This window comes from Dipodomys spectabilis, unplaced genomic scaffold, assembly GCF_019054845.1.
Source record: "Dipodomys spectabilis isolate Male_0828 unplaced genomic scaffold, ASM1905484v1 ptg000365l, whole genome shotgun sequence".
NCBI classification, from domain to species: domain Eukaryota; kingdom Metazoa; phylum Chordata; class Mammalia; order Rodentia; family Heteromyidae; genus Dipodomys; species Dipodomys spectabilis.
The window spans coordinates 12,593,946-12,619,611 of NW_024871042.1; the positions used below are offsets into that span (position 1 = coordinate 12,593,946).

Below are 25,666 nucleotides of genomic sequence, written 5' to 3' on the forward strand. Positions count from 1 at the left end.
GCCCTGATTTCAAGCACCAGCCCAGACACAAAAAAAATTAAAAATTAAATAAGATAAATAAGTAAAGTAGGAATGAAATAATTCTAAGTGCTCTTTTAGTTCTTTTGTGGCAGCTACTATTCAACTTAGTCAGATCATAGCAGATCACACTTACTTTCTTTTTCTTTTATTTTCTTGTGCAGTATTTTGAGATTTTTGAACTCAAGTCTTCATGCTTGCTAGGCTGATGCTATACCATTTTAGCATACACTTTCACCCCTTTTTTGTGGGGGAGAGATTTTTCAAGATAGTGTCTTGCAAACTTTATTGCTGAGGCTAGTAGTAAACCACAGTCTTTGCATCTTAAGTGCCCTAAGTTTAATAGATATACGTTTTTTGTTGTCTTTTTTTTTCCTTCTTTTTTTGGTTAGTCTTGATCTCTGAGCCTTGGCACTATCACTGAGCTCTTCAGCTTAAGCTAGTGCTCTACCACTTGAGCCACAGCACCACTTCTGGTTTTCTGGTGGTTAATTGGAGATAAAGTCCCAAGAACTGGGCTGGGAAGGTGGCTCAGTGGTAGAGCGCTTGCCTTGCATGCCTGAAGCCCTGGGTTCGATTCCTCAGCACCATATAAGCAAAAAGGAAAAAAAAAGCCAGAAGTGGCGCTGTGGCTCAAGTGGTAGAGTGCTAGCCTTGAGCTGAAGAGCTGAGGGACAGCGCCCAGGCCCAGAGTTCAGGCCCCACAACCAGGCCCCCCCCCCCCCAAAAAAAAAAAAAGTCCCATGGACTTTACTGTCTGGGCTGGCTTTGAACTGTGATCCTCAGATCTCAGCCTCCTGAGTAGCTAGGATTACAGACATGACACACTGGTGCCCAGCTATAGATTATACTTTTAACATTTTTTTTTTTTTTTGCAGTGGTGAATTAGTGAGGAACCACTCAGGTTCTTTTTCTTCCTAAGTCATTAAAATTTAGATTTAGGTACTATATATTCTCGTATTATCTGGCTTCTGTAAGAAATAATTATTTCAGACTGATAATTATCAAAAGGAAACCTTATGTGAATGAAATATTTAGGGCAAGTTTTTAGAAAATACCACAATCTTGAGCTGAGGTGTGATAGTGCATGTTTGTAATTCCAGCAATGTTGCTGGCTTGGACTTAAAAGAGTAAGACCCCATTTCAGAAAGAAGGAAGAAGGGAGGGATCCTATAATCTTATTTTCACTAATCTTTTGGACTTTCCCATCCTTTGTGATGGATGTGTAATGTGTTAGGAAGTATTTGTAATTAACTACATAGATTCACATATGAATCCAAATTTTTATTTTATAGACATGCAGCTGTCTTGGTTGAAACAATTAAGAAGGGAATTCATGATGCTGATGCTGAGGCCAGAGTGGAGGCAAGAAAGTAAGTCTGTAGTTTATTTTTGTGAAAGTTCAGACAAACTTTACTCCCTTGGGTGAATGAAAACACCATACATGTCCCATGTGTTCTAGCAGTGATTAGTGTTTAGCTCTTCAGCAAAATTGAGGTTGATTTTTCTCCAAAACTGCCTTGTCATTTGTGAGGTTTTTTTTTTTTTTTTTAGTTTTCTTATTCCAACATAGTCTCTTCACTTTCTGATCCTGCAAAGCTGGTTTATCTGTAGTGGTAGTTTTACTCAATTCTGTATAAACTATAAGTGGCACAGCCAGGTTTTGAGCTACTCTGCTTTTTCCAAAGGTCTACAGTCTTTCCACTGAAACTTACTCAATTTAGAAAGTTTTCATTTAGCATATTGTAGATACAGTAAAAACCTATGAGTTTATCTTCACACATTTTGCTGTTAAAGTCTAATCACATAAAGCTCTTACTTATGTGCTATTCTTTCTTTTGCAGGACATATATGGGTCTTAGAAACCACTTTCCTGGTGAAGCTGAAACATTATATAATTCTCTTGAGCCGTCTTATCAGAAAAGTCTTCAAACTTACCTGAAGAGCTCTGGCAGTGTAGCATCTCTACCACAATCAGACAGGTCTTCATCTAGTTCACAAGAAAGTCTAAAGTAAGGTTATTTACATAATAATGACTGATCTATCCCTCTTTCCCATTCTCCTAAGTTGGATGGTCAGTACTCTGAAAAATGATGGCTTGATTATGTTTAGTTTCTTTGGTCTGGCGTCTCAAGGGTTGTACTATATGCTATTATTATAAACTTCTAATTATTCATATTTTGTTTCTATATATTCATAACTATGATGGCCTGGGAAGCACTAATTTATATGCACTTTTAATACCTTAAAAAAGTTAATGTGCTGTGTGCTGGTGGCGCACTTCTGTAATTCTAGCTCCTGGAGAGGCTGAGATCTGAGGATTGTGGTTCAAAGCCAGCCCGGGCAGGAATGTCTATGAGACTCTTTATCTCCAATTAACCACCAGAAAACCAGAAGTGGCGCTGTGGCTTAAATGGTAGAGCACTGGCCTTGAGCTGAAATGCTCAAGTGGACAGCACCCAGGCCCAGAGTTCAAGACTCATGACCAACCCCCCTCCCCCCCCCCCCAAAAAAAAAGGCCACTTTCAGGACATTATCATAAGGGAATTATAATAAGGACTTAAAAGTCCTCTTCAGTATAAAAATTCCATGCTTTTCTTTCTATCCTTTTGTATAGCTTAAGAACTCCTGACAGCTGGAGGGCATTGCTTAAGGGGTAGAATGTTTGCTTAACAAGTAGGAAAGGCTGGGAAGTTGGCTCAGTGGTAGAGCGCTTGCCTTGCATGCCTGAGGCCCTGGGTTCAATTCCTCAGCATCTCATAAGCAAAAAGAAAAAACCCGAAAGTGGCGCTATGACTCAAGTGGTAGAGTGCTAGCCTTGAGCTGAAGAGCTGAAGGACAGCGCCCAGGCCCAGAGTTCAGGCCCCACGACTGGACCCAAAAAAAAAAAAAAACAAGTAGGAAGACCTGTTCTCAAACCATGGTAACACCAAAAACAGAAATGGGGGGGAAAAAAAGGGTGGAAAGAATCTGGAAGTCCCTATAGGAGGCAAAATGATCTCATATCTAACTTTTCTGTAACTATTTTCTTAAAGATTTTAACTGTTTTAGATCTTCACTGCTTTGGCAGTAGTAACCTGCTTTCTATCTTACTAGACTTATGAGATTGCAAAGATTTCTTAAGCCTTTTCTGTTTCTGAACAGTGGTGCTATGTCTACTTAAAAGAGAAAAGTGACTATTTACATGGACTTCATAGACTCTTGCCCTGTGCCAGGAATCTACAGATTTTCTAGGGAAGACATTTTACAGAATGTCAGTTTATCTTTCTATAATAGTTAATATTTTCCTGTTTGTAAGCTCCAAAGATTGCTGGTTGCTTTGGCAACAGTTTGAAGCTCAGTAGTAGAGTACTTACCTAGCATATGCATGGTCCTGGCTTCAATCCCTGACATCACTAAAAAATAAAAGAATAAAGGTAATAATCTAACTTAAAGAATATCTTTCTGAAAAAAAAAGAATATCTTTCTGAACTGGGTGTGGTGGCACATATCTCCTAGCACTCAGGAAACTAAGGCAACAAGATGTCAAATTTGTTGAGTTCGCTAGTAAGCCCTAACAAAAAAGTCAAAAATAACAATATTTTTCTATCTTCTTGCATTAACCTATTTGAGGTTCTTGCTTATTTGATCTCCCACCTTTGGATCCTGTTATATACTAAATATTTTGTTTATTCATGGTCTATAGACTACTATAGTAACTAAAGATAAATAATCAAAAAATGTTCAGAGAGATGATGGGTTCTTTGAGATGAGCAGAAATATCTTGCTAACATTCTGTAATTGTACCTGTTATTCTCAGCAACAGCTCTTAGTCTTGTTTTGCTATCCCATCCACAGGGTACAGTAGTATTACATGAGAGGTGTGTGTATAGCTTCTATATCATAACTATAATGGCCACAGCCATTGTGACTTACATGCAAAGCTTTGGGAGTGCTGAGCTGCCTATGGTGCTATAATAGTCACTTTTCTCTTAAAAGTAAAATACCTTAGGGTACAAGTAGGTGATAGTGCTAGTACTGAGTTCTCAGGAATGCACCATGATGTAAACTAAGATTCAGAGGGAATAAAAGTAACCAGTTCTTTCTTTACAGCTCTCCTGTCTTTGGTCATAGCCAATTATTTTGTTTTTACTTTATAGCTAGTAGTGACACTATTGATATTTGATGACATATGGTTAAGAATAGTAATTTTAAAAAGGAAGTTTAGAAGTTTCTAAACTTTTCAGAAAGTAGTATTTCAGTATTAGTAATCAAGTGAGTTATAAATTAAGTCTTACTAACAACATTTCTTTTTACTTTTCAGTCGCCCTTTTTCTTCCAAATGGTCTACAGCCAACCCTTCAACTGTGGCTGGAAGAGGTAATTGCCTCTTTTGTTTCTGGTGCAGTCTCTTTTCTGTTGTGTTTCTTTAAAATGCTGGTCATGACCCACCAAGGTGGATTTCACAATCTATTAATATATCATGACTCCTAGTATATTGAAACTTTTTAAGACTGTAAAGTTGAATTGCAGAACTTTAATTTCTTGCATGGCCTAAGAAGGCAAAGGTACCATTAATTTCTCTTCTGGACTTTTGTAATTTTCTGTTAGTAAATGACAAAACTGCTGTCATATTTATATTATAAATACTGTACTTCATATTCTTAACTCATATGTATCATCTATTTTATGAGAGAGGGAGATGAAGAAATATTGAAATTTTCCCAAGAAACTTAATTCTGTCAAGATGGAAGCTGAGGCACTCTAGACTTTAAGTATTTGTCTGTCTGGACACTGCTTCTTCACTGCCCATATATGTCATCATGAATTTCATGTTTGTTCCTGCTAACTTCAAGTTTGTACATGTTTCATGTTGTTTTCAGTGATTTAAATGATAGATTACCTTTGTCTTCTGTAGTATCAGTGGGCAGCAGCAAAGCCAGTTCCCTTCCAGGAAGCCTGCAGCGTTCCCGAAGTGACATTGATGTGAATGCTGCTGCTGGTGCCAAGGCACATCATGCAGCTGGACAGTCTGTGCGAAGTGGTCGGTTAGGTGCAGGAGCCCTGAATCCAGGATCCTATGCGTCTCTAGGTAAGACAACTAACTATTGAGAATATTATCATCTTCTCTCCTTGGTCTCAATGTAATTGTTTATATTCCATTCTTTCCTATTAAGGATAAGTTATATGTTATTTTGTACTAGGGTACAGTTCTGAGGTATCTGAACTGCTTTGCCTCCACTTTTCCCCTTGTCCTCTTCTTCATCTTGATCAAAGAAACGTGCTCGTTCATAGAGTTTTATTTTAGCACTGCAGGTCTGCCACATCCAGCCACTGATTACTAAGGGAATTAGGAAGTAATTTGCTTTGTAACCAGCTTCTCTGTATTCTTTCTCCTACTTCAGTTCCCATGAACTGAAAACCTTTGGGATAAAGCCTGTGGGCATGTGGAAGAACTGTTCATTTTTTTCTATGTCGCTTTTATCAAAGGTTAAACATATATTCCAAAAGCCATTCCGAATTTGTTTCTATTCTGTTTTGATATCCCTAAATTTAAAAGCTAGAAGTTGGCTATACTTACTGATTAACCGTTCCATGCTCCATTTTTGTTTCTCTTGGGCAGCACTGGTGGAACACTGAGCAACACATCATTAGAACTCAATTGCAAAAAACATGGAGATTTTACTATGTGATAAAATTGGCACAACTCAGAATTGTAAGGAAATAATAGATTCAATACATGATGTTTAGGTGCATATTTCACAATTTGGTTTAAGATTAAGTTGTAACTTTATTACATATGTATAAAAATATATTTCTGATGTCAGCAAAACCATAAAACAACCTGGTGAAAACAAAGTAGGTAAGTCTTTATCTAATCTCAGGTTGCAGAATTTCTAAACATAAAAGCAAAGAACCTACAAAGAAAAGTCTTAAATGTGAAATCATGCAGATGACAACTAAGAGCAAGTTTTTGCCATATACTATTTTAAAAAAAGCTAAAATGTCAAATCTATGAGAAACAGATGAGCCTATTTTTATAGAAAAATCTACATATATCAATAAAAATACATATGAATCAACAGTACATAGCAGAACAAATATTAAACCTTAGTTGTACTGAAACAGCCAAATCAAAAGATTTGTAAATGTAAAAGATTAGTGCCCATTATTGATTAGAATGTGGTAAATAAGGCCTTATTAAACAATGCTGATGTGAATTAATCATGAGACATATTTTTTCCTGAGTGGCAAGTTAGTAATGCCTAAATGCATAAATGTTAATAGTTTTTCATCAATAATCTAGTGTTTAGGCAATTATATCAATAAATAAAAATAATGTTCAAATACCAGCTGTTTTTCAAATCCATCTTTATGTATAAGAAATTGACTAGAATATGATATATCCTTATATATACTATGTAAACATTAGAAAGTTGTGTTTTCATGATACAGCCTATCAAACAATGTGTGATGAGTTCATTACTTTGTGTAAAAGTATATTTTCTTATGTAGTGCTGAGGAATGGAACCCAGGACCTCATGCATGCAAGGCAAGCTCTCTACCACTGAGCCACTTGCATGCATGAGGCCCTGGGTTCGATTCCTCAGTATACAAAGATTTTAATAGCAGGCTGATTAGTGCTTTTAAATTTTCAGAAAACATTTTAGAATTTACAAGAATTACATTGCCAGAAATGTCATGTTACTTTCATAGATGAAAATAACTCAACATAGTATACCATATTAATAAAATATAGGGTAAAAACCACATGATCATTTATTTAAAAAGCATTAAATGAAATACAACATCCCTTTGTGTTTAAAAAAATGGCCAATAAACTAAGAATAGATGGGAACTATCTCAACTAAATAAAGAGCATACTGGAAAAATTCAGTACTACACTGAACAGAAAAAAGAAGACATAGTTTCCCTTACATTAATAACAAGTCAAAGTTGTCTGCTTTCTCCTTTTTTTGGGGGGGGGGAGGGGTCCGGTCGTGGGGCCTGAACTCTGGGCCTGGGCGCTGTCCCTCAGCTCTTCAGCTCAAGGCTAGCGCTCTACCACTTGAGCCACAGTGCCACTTCTGGCTTTTTTCTTTTTTCTTAAGTGGTGCTGAGGAATCGAACCCAGGGCCTCATGCATGCAAGGCAAGCACTCTACCACTGAGCCACCTTCCCAGCCCCATGCTTTCTCCTTTTCTATTCAGCATTTTTATAGAGCTTTTAGCCAAGGCAGTTATGCAAGAGGAACAAATCAAAAGTATCCAGACTGGAAAGGAAGAGGTAAAGTTATGTCTGTTTGCAAAAGAAATATGAAAGAGTTGTACACTGAAAACTACATTACGTCGTTAAAAGGAAATTAAGACCTAAATAAATAGACATCCTAGAGTTATGGGTTTTAAAAATTAATATTAAGATGAAAGATTAATATAAAAATTAAATTCCAGTTCAGGTACCTTTTTATAGAAATAGACAAACTAATTCAGAAATTCTTGTGGAAATGCAGGGGACTCAGAATAGTTGAAATAATCTTCAAAAATAAAATCGAATAGGGCTGGGAAAATGGCTCAGTGGTAGAATGCTTGCCTTGCATGCATGAGGCCCTGGGTTAGATTCCTCAACACCACATAAGCAGAAAAAGCTGGAAGTGGCACTGAGGCTCAGGTGGTAGAGAGCTAGCCTTCAGCTGAATTCAGAGCTGAGGGACAGCGCCCAGGACCAGAGTTCTAGCCCCATGACCAACATAAATAAATAAATAAATAAATAAAACCAAATAGCAGGATTCATACCTCCCAATTTCAGGACTTACTGCAGAGCAACAGAAAGCATAGCTAAGGTACTGGTATTAGGATAGACTTATCAACCAATGTAATAAAATTAAAAGTCAACATAGGGCTAAGACATTCAGTGGTCAGATGTCTTTTCAGCAAATATTATTAGAACAAGTAGATACAAAAAAAATCAATTTAGACTCCTGCCTCTCAAACTCAACATTAATCAAATATCTAACTGTAAGAATAATACTATCACATTCAGAAGAAAACAGCTAAAATCTTCATAACCTGAGATTGGACAGTGGTTTCTTAGATCTTACTTACAATAATTCACCAAATAAAAGTTAGTAAGACTTTATTTAAATGTAAAACCTTTCTGCTCCAAAGACACTATCAAGAAGGCAGAGAAAATCCATACAGCTAGGTACCAATGGCACACATTTCACTACTCAGGTAATTGAGATCTGAAATAACAGTTCAGAGCCTGCCTGGGCAAACAGATATAAGATAATCTTCAGTTAACCAACAAAACGCTGAAAATGGAGGTGTAACTTAAGTGGTAGAAATTCAGTCTTGAACAGAAAAGCCCAGCAAGAGCAAAAGGCTCTGAGTTCAAGTTCCAGAAGCAGAGTATGTGTGCAGTTGGACATACACACACACACACACACACACGCACATACAATATAGCATGCAGAATAAGAAAATATTTGTCACTAATATCTGATTACAGCATGTCCTACTGGGGATAATAACTCTTGGAACTCAGTTGTGAAAGATTATCTTTTAAAAATAGAAAAAAATTTTACTTCTCTCTATTGAAATTATAAAGATTGCCAGCAAGTACATGAAAGTACCGGAATTGTAAGTCATTACGGAAATATAAATCAAAACCACAGTAAGATACAACTTAATAAATACCCTTTGGGACACCTACAAATAACAACTGCTGTGTAGGATGCAGAAAACCCTTACATAATGCTGATAGTTATATACAATGATGCAGCCGCTTTGAAATAATGTGACAGTCTCTCAAAGGCTTAACATATAATTACCAAAGGACTTAGCAGTTCTAGTCTAGATACATCCATGAGAAATAGAAAAACAGGTTCTTACAAAAATGTGTATGTGAATGTTCATAGCAACAGAATTCATAACAGCCAAGAAAGGGGGAACAACTCATTTGTTCAACAACTGGTGAATGGTCAAGTGAGATTTACTCATGGAATGGAATGGAATTTTAGTCATAAAAATGCATACCATAAAATCCAGGCAATAGGTGCAATATTAAACTATGCATTCCTACTTTTTTGTTGTTTTTGTAGTCTTTTACTGAATACTTTGTTAGCAAAGATAACATGTGTTTGAAATTTACCCTTTATCTTAATGAAGAAATAGCTTGGTGTATGAGGAATGAGGAAGTCATTAATTTATGTTAAGGAAATGTGTGTATACATATATATATATATATATATATATATATATATACATGTATATATATATTTCTAAGTATCAACAACTTTGAATTCATAATGAAGTCATAAAGAACTATGTTTTCAGTTCTATGAAGAGACTAGAGTAGCCAAATTCACAAAATCACTAAGTATATTTGACTGGCAGAAAATAAGGAGAGGTTGCTAATAGATACAAGATACCTTGTGGAGTGATGAAAATATTCTGAAGTTAGTAGTGAGAGTATATGACTATATTGAAAACATTGAGTTGTATACTAAACATAACTCAATCTCCAATAAATATAATAATATAATTTTAATGTGAACTTGAAAGATAATTTGCAGCTGTTTTTTTTATAAACTCTAGTGTTATGAGATTGATTTAATTTGCTTTGTTTGTTTAATTTATAATTTACTTATTTGTTTTATTAGAGTAGGAAAGATAGCACTTTTCTATTTCTTAGTATTTGTTCACTGTCTTTAAGTAGTTGTACAAAAGGGTTTCAGTTCAACATGTTGGTTTGTGAGTACAATGCATCTTGATATCCTTTCCTTTTTCTTCATCTGACCTTAGTTCAATTGCAGGGACAGTCAGCTGCTGCTGGCTTATTACTCTTTCTAGAAAGTAGATAAAAGATGCTCCTGTTCCTTACTCTCTCCCTTTCTACTTTAAACCCACTTCACTGTCCTGCATTCATCCTATTATGTAATAATGTTCTTTTTTGTTGTTATTGTTGGCTGTGGGGCTTGAACTCTGAGCCTGGGCGTTGTCCCTCAGCTCTTCAGCTCAAGGCTAGCGCTCTATCACTTGAGCCACAGAGCCACTTCTGGTTTTCTTATTGGAGATAAGAGTCTCACCGACTTTTCTGCCCAGGCTGGCTTTGAACCAGGATCCTTAGATCTCAGCTTTCTGAGTAGCTAGGGTTACAGGCATGAGCCATGGCACCTGGCTGTAATAACCTTCTTATATACTTATGACCTGTAAACCTTTTTCCTTCAACTTTCATCCTTATTTATCATGACTGGACATAAAACAGTTCAAAAGTAGTATTTTGTGTGCTTCTGAACTAAAATTGCAAAGCTAAAGTTCAGTTGAGTTTGAAGTCTATTTGAGACCTCACACTGGAAGTATTCAGTACATAGTACAGTGGTATAGAAATCAGGAGTGAGCGCTGTCAGTATTAAATATTATATATTCTTCAATTGCTACTGATTTTTGTTCCCCTAAAGCTACTAAATTATTTGTCAGTAAAGGTTATCATGAATATTTTGAAATTTACTTTCAACTATGAAGAGAAGATTGATGTGATATGAAATAGGCAGAAATTCATGTGAAGGAAACTTTAATATATATGCATATTTATGAATATTCTCATAAACTTACAATTGAATGGAAAAGAAACCAAATCATTTCAGTAAAGTCATATGGGTTGAAATTGAATTTCAGTTTATTGAAGAAGGTAGGAGGAGAATCTGTAATCTGTGTGGTGTGCTTGATGGTCAAGAAAGGAGTGAAGAAAGAAGGCATTAATAATTGTATTTGGAATACAAACATGAGTTTGTATTACATACAAACTACATTACATACATCACTACATAGAAAGCAGAGATCAGGAGGATTGTTTGAGGCCCACCTAAGCAAAAAGTGCTTAAGTCCCTATCAACTAATAAAAATACAGGTGTGGAGGTTTACTCCTATCATCCCAGCAATGTGGGAAGCATAATAGGAAAATCACAGTCTAATCTGGCTGAACATAAAGGTGAGAGAGTGAGAAACCGTATATCAAAAGTAACAAAAGGGGGCTTGTAGGCATGACTCAAGTCATAGAACACCAGCCAATGAACAAAAGCAAATCTCAGATACCAAGCCCTCATCTCCAACCAAAAAAAAAAAGTGGGGATGGAAGAAATGGGCAGCGACTGGGACTAAAGTGATAGAGCTCTTGCTTAACAAGCTTTAGGCCTTGCATTCAAATCCTAATACCACAAAAAGGAGAGATAGGATGGAAGAAGGTAGTACAGGAAAGTGGTGAAAGAATACTGAAGGGCTGGATGCTGGCAGCTCATACCTGTAATCCTAGCTACTCAGTAGGCTGAAATCTGAGGATCGTGGTTCAAAGCCAGCCCGGGCAGGAAAGTCCATGAGACTCTTACCTCCAATTAACCACCTGAAAATCAGAAGTGGTGCTGTGGCTCAAATAGTAGAGCACTCGCCTTGAGCTGAAGAGCTCAGGGACAGTGCCCAGGCCCAGAGTTCAAGCCCCATGACCGACATACACACACTAAAAAAGCACTGAAGGAATTATCTGTACTTTTTAAAAAATTGTTCAAATTAAATGTGTTTGTATACTAATAAGTTGGTACAAGAAGAAAGAAATACAAGAATGAAAGATTTCATGGCAAAGTTCCCATGGAAGTCAGGGGGACTTGGATATACTAGTTTCCCTGAAAAAGGAGAGGAGGCATTTAAGAGGGTGGTAGGTTCTGAATACAATATTTGTAGGGACAGGTTTGAAGGCAGTTTTCACCTTCTGTCTGAGGAGTCGGTCTAGGATCATGTGCCAAGAGGTTTTTAAGAATAAACATTGAGGGAATACAAGAGAGGAAACATTCTTGAACTTCCCACAGCCACCTATGCATTTGGGAACTTATGTAAGATAGTACTTAGAGGCAGTTGTACTCATGGCTGAGATTTATGAGGACAAAAGGATACCCAAATTGGGTAGTCAGATCTTTAGTAATGTCAGATACCAGGATGCATGATTACATGGTTGTATAATTTGCTCTACCAAGTAGAGATATCAAGGAAGGGAACTGTTAAGTTCATCCATAGATGGTTGAGGTTATTTGGCCTGAAAATACAAAGAAATAATGGGGTGGATAAGCAATAAGGCAGTAAACATTTGTGCAACGAACTCTGTCTTTAAAGGAAGTTTTTTACGGATTATAAAATCATTTTTCTAATATACTAAGTTTTCCTCTGTTCTCTGCTTGCTCTTTCATCAAAGAGGATACTTCTGACAAGATGGATGGTAAGACCTTCTTTTTATAATTATACTACACATTTATAGCTCTTAGGTCCTTGTCAATTTTTCTCTAAAATTTAGGAAATATGCTACTTATTTACCAAGATTCTTAATGTGATAATGGCTGCATGATTCTCAGGTTGAATTTTGGGTTTAGGTGTGGCCATTTTTTGTTTGTTTGTTTGTTTTTCTTTTTTGGGTCTGGTCCTGGGGCCTGAACTCTGGGGGATGCTGTCCCTCAGCTCTTCAGCTCAAGGCTAGCGCTCTACCACTTGAACCACAGCACCAATTCCAGCTTTTTTTTCTTTTTGCTTATGTGGTGCTGGGGAATCGAACCTAGGGCCTCATGCATGCAAGGCAAGCGCTCTACCACTGAGCCACCTTCCCAGCCCCAATGTGTAGCCATTTTTGTATTGCTTTATTTACTCAAATAGTACCTTTCTTTTTGCTGTAATATAATCAGTTGCCTTAAACATTCTGCATGACCTATTTAGAAATATTTCTCTGAATACGCTTAATTTTTTGTTCTGTCTACAATATTTTACTCAGAAAAATGGAAAAAAAATCACCTAAGTCATTTGATCCAACACTTTAGTTTACTAATTCTGATGTAAAGGAACAAATGACATTTGACAAATTCAAATGATATTTTAGTCCCTTGCTTCAATAGCAATCCTTGGTCTGATTCTAGCAGCACGTTATCTGTACTTTCTCTTCAGTCTGTCAGATTCCACAGAGTTATCTAGAAATAAGCCTATAAAGTCACTTAATGAGATCTATTTAAAAGTGAAACCCGCTGTCAATTATCTATGAGTTCTTAGAGTGATGTCTACATCTTCCACTTTAATGAAATGGGACATTATTTAATCTTGAGTTGAGTACATGTATATCAGTTATATTAATCTCTCTATTATATGATCAAAGTGTTTCATAAAAAAGTGTGAATGAAATGACACTCATCAACAGATGCGTTCTGTATATCATACCCTTGATATCCCTTCTATCACTCTAATTTCCTACATTCTCTAGAAAAAGTTTTTTTATCACTTTCTGATTAAAATATTTTCTTATTTGGGTGAGGAATATCAACTAATGTGAGAAGTCACCTCTGTCACCTGAAGTATTACTTCCCCTAATGTTCAATCATGTATTTTCAAAACTACACATGAAGGCATGCATATTATTCCCTTTATTAAGGAGTTAACATTTGTTCTTGATCATTGTTGGTAGATTTCACTAACATCTTAGGGAATTTACACAAATATTAAGTAAAAACCTGTTTAATCAGATTGATAATTCTTTAAGTGCATATATAGCTTGATGAAAAGACTGGGTAAATGAGGTCTAGATCCTGGATTAAATTTCCGTACTTTTTTACTTGTTTTCTCCTCATCCTTTTATGGTCTACATTTTGAATATACACATAAAAATTATTTCCACTTTATTCTCATTTACTCGGGAATGGGTACTGATGTTTCATACCTATACTCCTAGCTGCTTGACAACAGACTAAGGATGGGAGAATTGCAGATTGAGATCTGCTGGAACAGAAAAGTTCCTTCTTGCCAGGTGTTGGTGGCTCAATCCTAGCTACTCAGGAGGCTGAGATCTGAGGATCACAGTTCAAAGCCAGCACGGGCAGGAAAGTCCTTGAGACTCTTATCTTCAATAAACCACTAGAAAACCAGAAGTGGCACTGTGGCCTAAGTGGTAGAACACTAGCCTTGAGCTGAAGAGCTGAGGGAAAGCACCCAGGCTTAGAGTTCAAACCCCATGACTGACATCCCCCCCCCCCAAAAAAAAAGTTCCTTCTTAAAAATAGTGCTAGAGGCATAGCTCAGTGGTAGAACACCTACCTAGCAAGCAAGAGGTCCTCAGTTCAAACCACAGTGCTGCGCTCCCCCCCCCCCCCCCCCCCCGAAAAAGAAAACTTCATTTGTACAGAAGAGTAATTAGTGTTGTATTTCTTGAGTGATTAATTTCTCCATTTTCTCTCACCATTTCAACCAGGGAAAGAAGTAAAAATTCATTAGAATGTTACTATTTTAGTTGTTTAGTTTCACTTTTTGTGTGCCCTGTGAATCAGATTATCTCAAAATTAACTTACACAGTTAAATTCTGTTACACTGAAAAGTAGCTGTTTTGTTTTCAATTTTTCATTTTACTCTCGGGCCGGGGGCATGAGGTAGCAGCATTGGCAGAATTTGTTGAAACACTGTTTTATTTCTCTTATTTAGGAACAGCATCTGAAGATGGTAAGAAATATACATTTGTTAGTAATATAAATACTTCTACATTACTTTCTTCCTTCATAGGAATTAAATATTAAAACTAAAACAGGCTAATTTATTTGCAAATCTTCATAATTTGCCAGTTCTACATTTGATTGTCTTAGTTATGTATGGATTTTTTTTTAATTCTTCATTCTTCAGTTCTGCTTTTTATATTGGATCATCTCACTCCAGAAAAACATGTTTAACACATTTAATACTATCATAGAATTAATACTTGATTTCATCTATTCCATTAATGATGTTAAAATTGTTTTGGGTTTTGGGTTTTTAGTTAATGATGATTCGTTTTTATTTTGCAGGAGCATGTGTCATAGCTTTGGAGTTTAAAAGCTTTATAGTGTTCTTTGAAATGTATCTTTTATTTTAAAATCAGTAACTAGAAAATGGGTTCCCTTGTTCAAAGTGAATTTTATATTTATTCTGCCCCAGACTTAGGAGAGCCTCAACTTGAAACACATTATTTCTCTACTGACTTTTTCATAGATGACATTTTCTTATGTCCAGAACTAATTAGGCTTAACTTTTTATGGTCTCACATTTACTAAATTGTATTGATTCTAAACTTTACAATTAAGCTGAAGTATCTATAAAAACATGATTTCTGACACTGTGGCACCTAATGGCAGCTTATAGTAATTTGATCTCTTCTTTTTAGTTACTACTTTTTGAGGGCATTATATCCTACTTAAAACAGACTTTGTAAAAGACCTAAAACTGTAGGCTCCTTATGGTCCTTGAAGTTGGTGGAATGCTAGGACCCTTCCAATTTTGCTGCTTATTTATATTTTATTCTTAATTCTGAATATCACTTTCTTCCCTCACCAGTTGATTAATTTTAAATTTATCCATACTCCACTATATTTTTCCCTAGTTCATATAGTCATATCTGTCTAGCCAGGATTTTTTACATTCCATTCACTTCGTACAATTTCATTAAGAGGGATTCTGAGCCCTTCCTTTCTGGTACATTTGGTATTGGTTCTGATTCTTTGATGCTACTACATGAGAACATCAAAGTACCTGGTAATAATATGCTTTCTTTTTTCTCATTTTTTTTGGTCATGAAGCTTGAACCCAGGGCCTGGGTGCTTTCCCTGAGCTCAAGACTTGAACCACAGCTCTACATACAGATTTTTAGTGGTTAATTGTGAGATAAGTCTCACAGACTTTACTGCCTGGGCTGGCTTCAAACTGTGCTCCTTCAATCTTACTTCCTGAGTAGCTGGGATTATGGTAGTATGTCACTAGTGCCCAGCTAATATGTATTTTTTTACCACTTGTTTTTACTATAGTAACTTCCTGAAGTCCTGAAATAAACTTATTCCATTTGGTTTAAGAATTTCAGATGGAAAGGGAGGGAGGATATTTGTGGCCTGATTTTATAGAAAGCGATGAGGAAGTGGTAGGGGAAAAAGTAATACAGCCAAAAAGAAGAAAATAAATATACTGAGAAAAAGGCTGGCTCATATGATAAGTATTTCTTTTATTCGTTTTCTAAATGGAATTGGCTCAGAAAGGAAAGGATTAAAGGCTATCCATAATCCATATATATATATATATATATATATATATATATATATATATATATCTGTTATCTGATGTAAAAAGATTAATAAGCATTTTGCTGGGTGCTGGTGGCTTGTGTAGTCTACTCAGGAGACTGAGACCTGAGGATCTTGATTGAAAGTCAGCCTGCATAAGAAAGTCCCTGAGACACTCACCTCCAATTAACCACCAAAAAAACAGAAATGGAGCTGTGGCTTAAGTGGTAGAGCACTATCTTTGAACTAAATAGCCCAGGGACAGCACACAAGTCCTGAGTTCAAGCCTACGACTAGCACAAAATAAAGTGTGTGTGACACACACACACACATATATATATGTATATGTATATTTATATATGTTTTATATATATGTATACATATGCATATATATATATATATATAACATTTTTCCAGTATTTCCTGCCATTTCCTTTAAAGGTACATTTTCAATAAAAATGATTGAGTTGTTGTTTCTAAGATTAGCTTTATATTTAAAACTATAAAATGGACTTGAGAATAATCTAAATTTCCTAGAAATTGTAATTACTAACTTGTAAATTAAGAATGGAAACCTAGCTTTGCTTTATTCTTCCCCTTGACAGGAAGTTAGTTTGTAGTACAGCATGTTAAAACAAAAAACAATACAACAAATGGATGCTGATGACTTATACCTAAAAGGCAGAGGACAGAAGTGTAGTAGTTCAGGACCAGGCTGGGCAGAAAAGTTTGCAAGGCCCTTAACCAATGACTGAGTATGCTGGTATGTTCCTTAATCAATAGCTGAGTATCCCAGCTACCACAGAACCCCTTAAATGGGTGAATAATATCTCAAAAGTAACTAGCACAATAAAAGAGATGGGGACATTGTTCAGCAGTGCCTACTTAGCAAGCACAAAGCCCTAAGTTCAAACCCTAACACTAACAAAGATGCTGGGGGAGGAGGAGAAGCAATATAACACATGAAAAACCACGGGTCTGGGCTTGCTGGCATATCTTAGAAACTGAGATCGGAAGTTTAAAATCAGTCTGAATGAAACTGTCTAAAAAAAAAAAAGAAAATCTATGTAGTTCTAACCTGTTAAGAGAAATATAAAGGTTACACTATTAGAAAAGGTAATAGTATTTGAAGACAGTGAGTTTTCCTCTTAATGCTAAATATTATTATTAAAAATTGTTCTTAATTACATCATACTTTATTCCTCAGGCCGGGTGAGAGCAAAGCTTTCAGCACCACTTGCTGGTATGGGAAATGCCAAGACAGATTCTAGAGGAAGAAGCCGAACAAAAATGGTGTCTCAGTCTCAGCGTATGTACTATTTATTATTGGTCTGTTAGGATAAGAGTGTTACTTGTGTATTACCATATTGGGAAATTGGCCAGTGGATAAATCAAAGCTAATTTGACAAAAGGCAAGCCACATACTGAGTTCTTGTTCTGTACTTTAGGTTCTTCATCACCTGAAAAAAATGAAGGTATTTTTTTTTTCAATGTTTTGAGTCAGTTGTTGTGCATGTTTCGGAATTTTTTGAGTGGGTGTTGTCTTGTCTTTATGTTATTAGGGCCACATCATTGGTATCTATCACTTAGAAAGAAAAACCTCATCTACTATCCAACTTTTGCATGGACATACTTTTAAATAACACAATTTTTAGCATTAAGATTTTCACATTATACTCAGAAACTTGCAAATGTGGAAAATTTTGTCTTTTACAGGCAAAATAATTGCCATCAGAATCTGGTTGCACCTTACTAATGCAACTGAAAAACCGTAAACTGGTATCTTCTTATTCTCCCCAAAATATATTAGAACATTTTATGTTTAGTTAATATTTTTACAGACACACTTGTAATGAGCAAAAATCAACTTTATTTTTTTAATGACCAATTCTTCTGTGTTCCATTTAAATTTAAGATTTATATTTTTGCTGTATTATTGAAAGCTGAGTTCCTAATAAGAACCCTAATTAAACATTAGCACAACTTTAGGTGTAGATAAAATGAACTGTATTTCTATATGTACCAGACTGATAACACATACATTTTTGGCATTATTAACTTTAAACTATTTGTTCCCATTTAATTTTTTACTAAGAGATTTTTATTAGCATTACTCTATAATCAGGAATTTTTCTAGGGAAATAGTTGTGGAAATTATCCTATATATAATTGATTATTTGGGGAAAAAATAGATTTAACTGACTTTGTGGGTATCCTGTCTGCTTTTTTTAAAGTCTTAATTTCTTGGATCTCGGCATCAAAGGGCAAGAGTGAGCCTTAAAGAGAACAGAATGCTAATTACCCACCCTCATCTTGCCTCAAAGTTTCTCCTTTTCTCAGAGTACTAATAGGAACACTCAATAGTATCCCTAAAAATAAGCAGAAATACCCACTAAAGTTGATTTTCCACTTGGAGATTACTTACAATTAGGAAGAATGATAAGTATCTGGTAGGCAAGGGCTTTTCTTTCAGGCAATCAAGAGTACATACTATTACATTCTTTCCCAAGTCTATGTGTTTTGGAATGATTTTTAGAGTACATTAGTCTGTGTATTAGCATTAGCCTAGTAGTTGGGAGCCTCACTCTTCCATATGTATTACAAAACCAGCGTCTGCATCCCCTGGATTCCAGTTAGAAATGCAGAATCCCATCTACCATTACAAATCAGTAACACTGATCTTTAACAGGACCATCAAGTGATTTGTGTTGTAGAAACTTTAAGAAATATTGATTTAAACCATAGACTCTCAAGCCATACTGCCCAGAATGGAATCCTTGCCCTTGTAAAGTAACTGTATTTGTGCATACTTTCCTATAGAATGTAAAGGAAAATAGCATCTACGTCATAGGACTGAATATTGTTGTATCTTTAATACACTTGAAGCATACTTGGCCCAGAGTAAGCACTCTATACAGAGCTAGCTAAAATTGTCCTAGTTATGAATATTAATCATATGTCAACTCAGTTTTACACTGCTTTTGTATATTTCTGTACCTTCTTCATGAGAGAAAGAAAAATAGATAATGATGAAGTTAGGGTATTTAAAGCATGGGAAACTAAAGAAAACCAGAAACTGTCCATGTTTAGGGTCTAAAGATAAAACATAATTGTGAGGTATTAGTGGTCTTCTAAAGTAATAACTAAGGTTGAGCTTAGAACATTCTAAGAAGAATGTTTCCAAAACTGGGAATTTTTTTTCCTGTTTTTAAATATTACTTAAGAATCTGCCTTTTCATACATATTGTAACTTAGATCACTTCATTAGAAAATAGAGCAGTAACTTTGCATTTGATTTTTACTTTGAAACTTGATCCACAATACTCCAAATCCTCAAAAGTATGAGAACACAATGATATGGCTTTTTAGATCTAGTAGGACCTTGAAGATCAGAAGTCTTTCCCCTATAAATTACTTAGGTTAAAAAAATAAATAAAAAATAAATTACTTAGGTTAAAATCATCACATTAGAAAGCTTTTGTTTGTTTGCTTGCTTGCTTGAGTAATAACATTCTGCATTTCAAAATCTTTTGTGAAAAAGATAAATACTTTGTATGCAAGTTTCTTTTATAACATATTTGTACAGAAATATCACCGTGGTTTCCATCTTCACTTTGTTGTAAAGTAATTCATAAGGGATTGCATGGTCTTTCCGTGTTGTTTTTATCATCATTTAGAATAATAATAACTCTTGGATCAAAGCAGGTGTGTTCTAATGGCTAACCAAAATAAATGAAAACAGACCTATGGAGAAACTTGTAGATTTATACTCATGAAAGAATTGTCCCTTTTTTGTTGTTTCCCACTGGTTGTGTACAGATGATTGTAAAGCCTGTGGTGAACTTTGTCTCCCCTTCTCTCACCTCATCTTTCATCTGTTAATCTTAAGAGAGATGAAATTTGTAGCTTTTTCATTTATTTTTCTTCAGCTATGTTACCATTGTTCCTACATCTAGTTGTCAACTAATTTTTTTAAATAAAAAACATGTAATATTTGGACTAGCACTAATAGAAAAGCTGAAGAATTATATTTATTTTTGCAATTTCATTTCATCTGCTTTGTACATGAGTGATTTCTGTTTTTCAGCTGTGAAAACTACTAAGTATACTACTTTTGTTACAGACGTCTATGCTGTAGGAGTTTTTTAAATTTGCTTTTATTTTGGTGTTAGGTATTTGTTTTGTTTTGCTAAGAACTGACTAAGGATTTTTTATTTTCACCTGCCATTCCATTTAAAAACTGCTCTTTCCCTCTTCATGGATTATAACCCTTACCCTAACTCTGCCTTTACACTTGTTCAGGATCACAATCTGCTAATACCATTGGTGGTAAGAATCTATAGACTTTATGTGTGCATCTCTGTCTGATCACCTATATCCATTACCAAAACTGGGTTCTATTCAGCAGAAATTCTTAAATAATGTTCTGTAATCCCATTATTCTGTAATCATATTGAAGCAAAACCTTTCAGGGTTTTTGTTTGTTTGTTTGTTTTGGTATGTGTTTATTATATTGCCAAAAGCATGAATTGTTTTAATTGTCTGAATCAACCCTATAGATAAGACGAACATTCAAAAAAAAAAAAAAACCCAATACCTTTGGTAATGTTTGAAAGTGCCTCAAACTGTATAAAATGGTAGCTCACAGAGAAAAGTAGATATACAATTTCAAGCTTAGCAGTTAGGATGTTTTCTGTAAACATAGTACTTCCTGGGTATACCAGGCCCCTTTCATCAACTCTGTGGTTTCCTAAAGGAAATAATTAGCCTTGGTGGTTCTTTACTGGAAAAAGAGTCTTGGTATTTTCTTCCAAGTATAAAGAATTCCAAATAGACTATAGGCACCAGAATTATCACAGTCTTGGTAGGAATCAGAAGGTATTAGAGAAGGAGAGGGTAGTGATTAAAACCAATTTTATTTCATAGAAATGGGCATGAACTTAAATATCTAGAAAGAAAGCTTGTGTGGTTTTTAATAACTTCAATAAATCTAGCATAGAAAATGCAATTGATAGCTGGGTGCTGGTGGCTCACACCTGTAATCCTAGCTACTCAGAATGCTGAGATCTGAGGATCACAGTTCAAAGCCAGCCCAGGTAGGAAAGTCCATGAGACTCTTATCTCCAATAAACCACTAGAAAACGGGAAGTGGCACTGTGGCTCAAGCGGTAGAGCGCTCACCTTGAGCTGAAGAGTGCAGAGACAGTACCCAAGCCTCCAGAGTTCAAGCCCCACGACCAGGGGGAAAAATAAAAGTACAATTGATGTGTTTCTAAACTTTGTGTTTCCTGTCTGCTGAATAGAACCACTTTCCAAAGAATTCTCCAGTCTCTCCTATCAGCACCTCCACTTCCACAAATTTATATTGATTTTTAAAAAATTACCAAATATTGTATTGCTCAGTTTGTTCCTTATTTTTTTATATTGTTGCAACTTTTCCCATGAAATATTCCATTGGCCTATCTTGCATTGTGAGTTTGTGGCATGTTGGGTGTTTGGATGTTGTGGTGTGTATGTTTAGTAGATACTGCATGGAGAAAGAAGGTGCCTCAACTGTCCCTAAGGTTGTAACAAAAAGAAACCAGACTTGAAGATTCTTGACCTGCAACATCATGGAACATTCAAATGATCAGTCATTTTTAAGTAGACTTGTGTAATTGCTCTACAATGATTCAGAATTCCTTCTGCTCATTTGGTAAATTGTTAATTTCACTGGGAAAACTACTTTGTTTTGCAGTATTGCTTTCACCAATGAAAGATAAGCTTTATTTTGTATGCTGATAAAATTTAAGAGTTAGGCAAGATCATAAACTATACTAAGCAAGATCATGCCAAGAACAACTATCAAAGGTTGTGACCTTTAATAGATCAGTAACCCCATAGAACGCCTCCACTACTCAAGTCATGTATCATTTGGCCAGCACAATATAATAAAAAATCGGGAAGTTTGAGTGGACAAGTATTACATGGTTGGTAAAACATCTCCCTAACAAGTGCAAGACACTGTGTTCAGAACATACTATACTAAAGAAGAAAAAAGAATCAGGTAAATAAAACTTCTAGTTTTAAAAATCCCAAGATCTAGTCAGTATTATAACTGGCTAGAACTGAAAAGTCACTTTTCGCTAAGGAAAGAGCAGATCTGTTGACCAAAGTCTGCTTACCCATTCCTTGCCCTGTTATCACTGTTCCTTTTTTACATGCCATGATTGTTCCCATTAGCACTGAATTCATTAATCTGCTTGTTAGAAATGAGGCATTATTGGGCAAAATTACACATGGAGAACAGTGACTCTCTTGTTATTATAAGTGGTGTCTAAAGAAAGGAAAAGGTTGCTTTGTGAAGATTTATTTAAATGTAAGTTAGTTTTTGTATGTTATCATTCAGGATCTAGATTCCAGAATCTAATTCTAACTCTAGATTCTGATTGATTCTATCTGGCGATTACCTAGTCCATTTTCTATTCAACACTGTTCAACATAGATATAAAGTGTTTTGATTGACAACAGGATTCATTCCTTTAAAAACTGATTGACAACAGGATTCATCCCTTTAAAAATTAACTTGGGGGCTATGAAAGTGGCTCAGTGGTAGAGTGTTTGCCTTGCATTCATGAGGCCCTGGGTTCGATTCCTCAGACCACATAAACAGAAAAGACTGGAAGTGGTAGAAAAGGCTCAAGTGGTAGAGTGCTGGCGTTGAGCAGAAGAGCTCAAGGACAACATCCAGGCCTAGAGTTCAAGCCCCATGACCAACCAAAAACAAAAAAATTAATTTGGGAGATAGTTATTGGGAAGATTGAAGTTTTAGGCCAGGCCAGGCAAAAAGTTGGCAAACCAATAGTTGGGTCTATAGTGTGTGCCAGTTACAACAGGAAGTACAAGTAGAGAGAGCATGGTCTATGCATGCTGGCTTAGAAAAAAAAACTGAGACTGATTCAAAAATAATCATACCAAGGGCTGGAATTGTGGCTTCAGCAGTAGAGCACCTGCTTAGCAAACATGGAGCCCTGAGGTCAACTCCCTGGTAACACACATATAAGTACAAGTATATACATGCATATATTCATGCATGAACTGGACATGGTGGATCACATTTGTAATCCCAGCATACAAATTCATGTTTCTTTTTTTTTTTTAACCTATGTCCAAGTCTCTGAAAAGATTTTTTTGTAGCTCTTTCTTTAGCTCATTAACCACATCTCCTATTGACTTCCTGAACATTTGCCTTAATCCTGTTCTACTCTCAGTACTTGTGTATCCTAAAATAAGGCCACCCAAAAAACCTTTGCTATTCTTTTTCAGCTGAACTAACTTTGTCAATATTCAAGTTTTTTGTAAAAGTTGAAAATGAATATATGACATTACCCATTTAGAGTCATCTTAGCAGGCAACTATCATTATTATTACTTCACAAAAATAATAGCAGTAAGAGATGGAGATTTTTTTTTTCTTTAAATATTTAACACAGCTAGGCACCAGTGGCAAATGCCTGTGATCCTATCTATTTGGGAGGCTGAGATCTAGAGGATCACAGTTCAAGGCTATTCCAGGCACAAAGTCTTCAAAAAAGCCAGTTGAAAGCCAGGCAGGAACTGATTCAAGTGGTAATGGATAGCTGAACAAGCAAGTACAAGGCCCTTATTTCAAAACCCAGTATTGGCAATAATTATTATTATTTTATTATAGATTACAGAGCATCGTAGTCATATGAACTGTTTCATCAAATATATGATTAATTTGATTATTATTTACTTTCTAAAAATCATGATAGTAGCTGGCACTGGTGTCTCACACCTATAATCCCTGCTACTTAGGAGGCTGAGCTCTGAGGATCATGGTTTGAAGCCAGCCTAGGCAGAAAATTCCCATAAGACTCTTACCTCCAATTAACCATTCAAAAACCAAAAGTGGCATTGTGGCTCAAGTGGTAGAGTGGTAGCCTTGAACACAAAGAGGCTCAGGAACAGCAACCAGGCCTTGAGTTCAAACCCCAAAATGCACCACCAAAACTAAAAATACAGCTTATATAGTACACTTTTTTTCCAGGTCATGATTATGTATAAATCTTCCTTGGCTCATTTTCTTTGAACTTAGAACCTGCCATACTATCACATGTATTTCTTGAAGTTTTTTTTTTTTTTTTTAGTTTTATTCAATTCTTTTGGCAGTCACATTTTAAAATATTTGTGTGTTTGATGTTTAGCTGGCAGCCGATCTGGATCTCCAGGACGAGTTCTGACCACAACAACCCTTTCTACTGTGAGCTCTGGTGCTCAAAGAGTCCTGGTCAATTCAGCATCTGCACAGAAAAGAAGCAAAATACCACGGAGCCAGGGCTGCAGCAGAGAAGCTAGTCCATCTAGGCTTTCAGTGGGTAAGATTTTTTATGTGAGAATGGCCATGCTTTATTTCTTGCATATTTGGCAACATTAAAGACTAGAATACAGATAGGCACTTTAGAAGTTTGAGGAAAACGGGCTGGGAAGGTGGCTCAGTGGTAGAGCGCTTGCCTTGCATGCATGAGGCCCTGGGTTTGATTCCTCAGTACCACATAAGCAGAAAGAAAAAAAAAAGCCAGAAGTGGCACTGTGCCTCGATTGGTAGAGTGCTAACCTTGAGCTGAATAGCTGAGGGACAGTACCCAGGCCCAGAGTTCAGGCCCCACAACCCACCAGGAAAAAAAAAAAAATTGAGGAAAACAACTTCAAGGAGACTTAACATATAGTATATTCATGTTAAGAATTGAATGTTAGGGCTGGGAAGGTGGCTCAGTGGTAAAGCGCTTACCTTGCATGCTTGAGGCCCTGGGTTCGATTCCTCAGCACCCATAAGCAAAAAAAAAAAAAAAAAAAAGGAATGTTAAAAACTATAACCTCAGTCACTGAAGTTGCTGAGGACTCCACTTTCTCCTTGACCCCCTTCTGTTTCCAATACTCCATTTCCCTACCCTACCTTTTCCAACAGCTGCCTTCTGTAGGCTGAATTTTATTTTATATTTGTTATCTATAACCACCTTGACCTCCTTTGTTGAAGATTACATCCATATAACAATTCAGAGAAATGTGAGGAAGTTCTTTACTACTTTCCAAGAGATCACAAATGATTACAATAAAAAGAAACGAGTGAGCTAGGCACCAGTGGTTCACATCTATAATCCTAGCTACAGAGGCAGCTGAGATATGAGGATCGCAGTTCAAAGCCAGCTCAGTCAGAAAAGTCCCCATGAGACACTTCTCTCCAATTAACCACTCAAAACCCAGAAGTGGAGCTGTGGCTCAAAATGGTGGAACACTAGCCTTGCAAATAGCTCAGGGACAGCACCCAGGCCCTGTGTTCAAGCCCCACAACCAACCAAAAAAAAAAAAAAATAGTGAAGGCATTCAAGTAGAACTTTTCTTACAATGGCACTAGAATCAAGGATCCAGAATATGGAGAATATGCAGTTACTTGAAAAGTGGTGTGTTGTTAGTCTTGAAGAGTTTCCTTTAAGCACAGGTTAAGAAATAGGTACTTGGCAATGTCTAGTCTGAAACAAAGCAATATCATGATGTATTAGCCAATTCCCAGGCCCCACAG

General features: G+C 36.0%; 1 protein-coding gene across 10 annotated transcripts in view; it reads left to right on the top strand.

Moving 5' to 3' along the window:
- Positions 1–25,666, top strand: part of Clasp2 (cytoplasmic linker associated protein 2) — a 209,233-nt gene that overhangs the window by 113,333 nt on the left and 70,234 nt on the right. For all 10 annotated transcript variants that reach the window (XM_042666378.1, XM_042666383.1, XM_042666381.1 and 7 more), the window contains 6 exons: positions 1,314–1,391; positions 1,863–2,030; positions 4,322–4,377; positions 4,916–5,089; positions 17,295–17,396; positions 24,294–24,464. In XM_042666378.1, the coding sequence (XP_042522312.1) occupies positions 1,314–1,391; positions 1,863–2,030; positions 4,322–4,377; positions 4,916–5,089; positions 17,295–17,396; positions 24,294–24,464 (749 nt within the window). The remainder of the gene's footprint in view (positions 1–1,313; positions 1,392–1,862; positions 2,031–4,321; positions 4,378–4,915; positions 5,090–17,294; positions 17,397–24,293; positions 24,465–25,666) is intronic.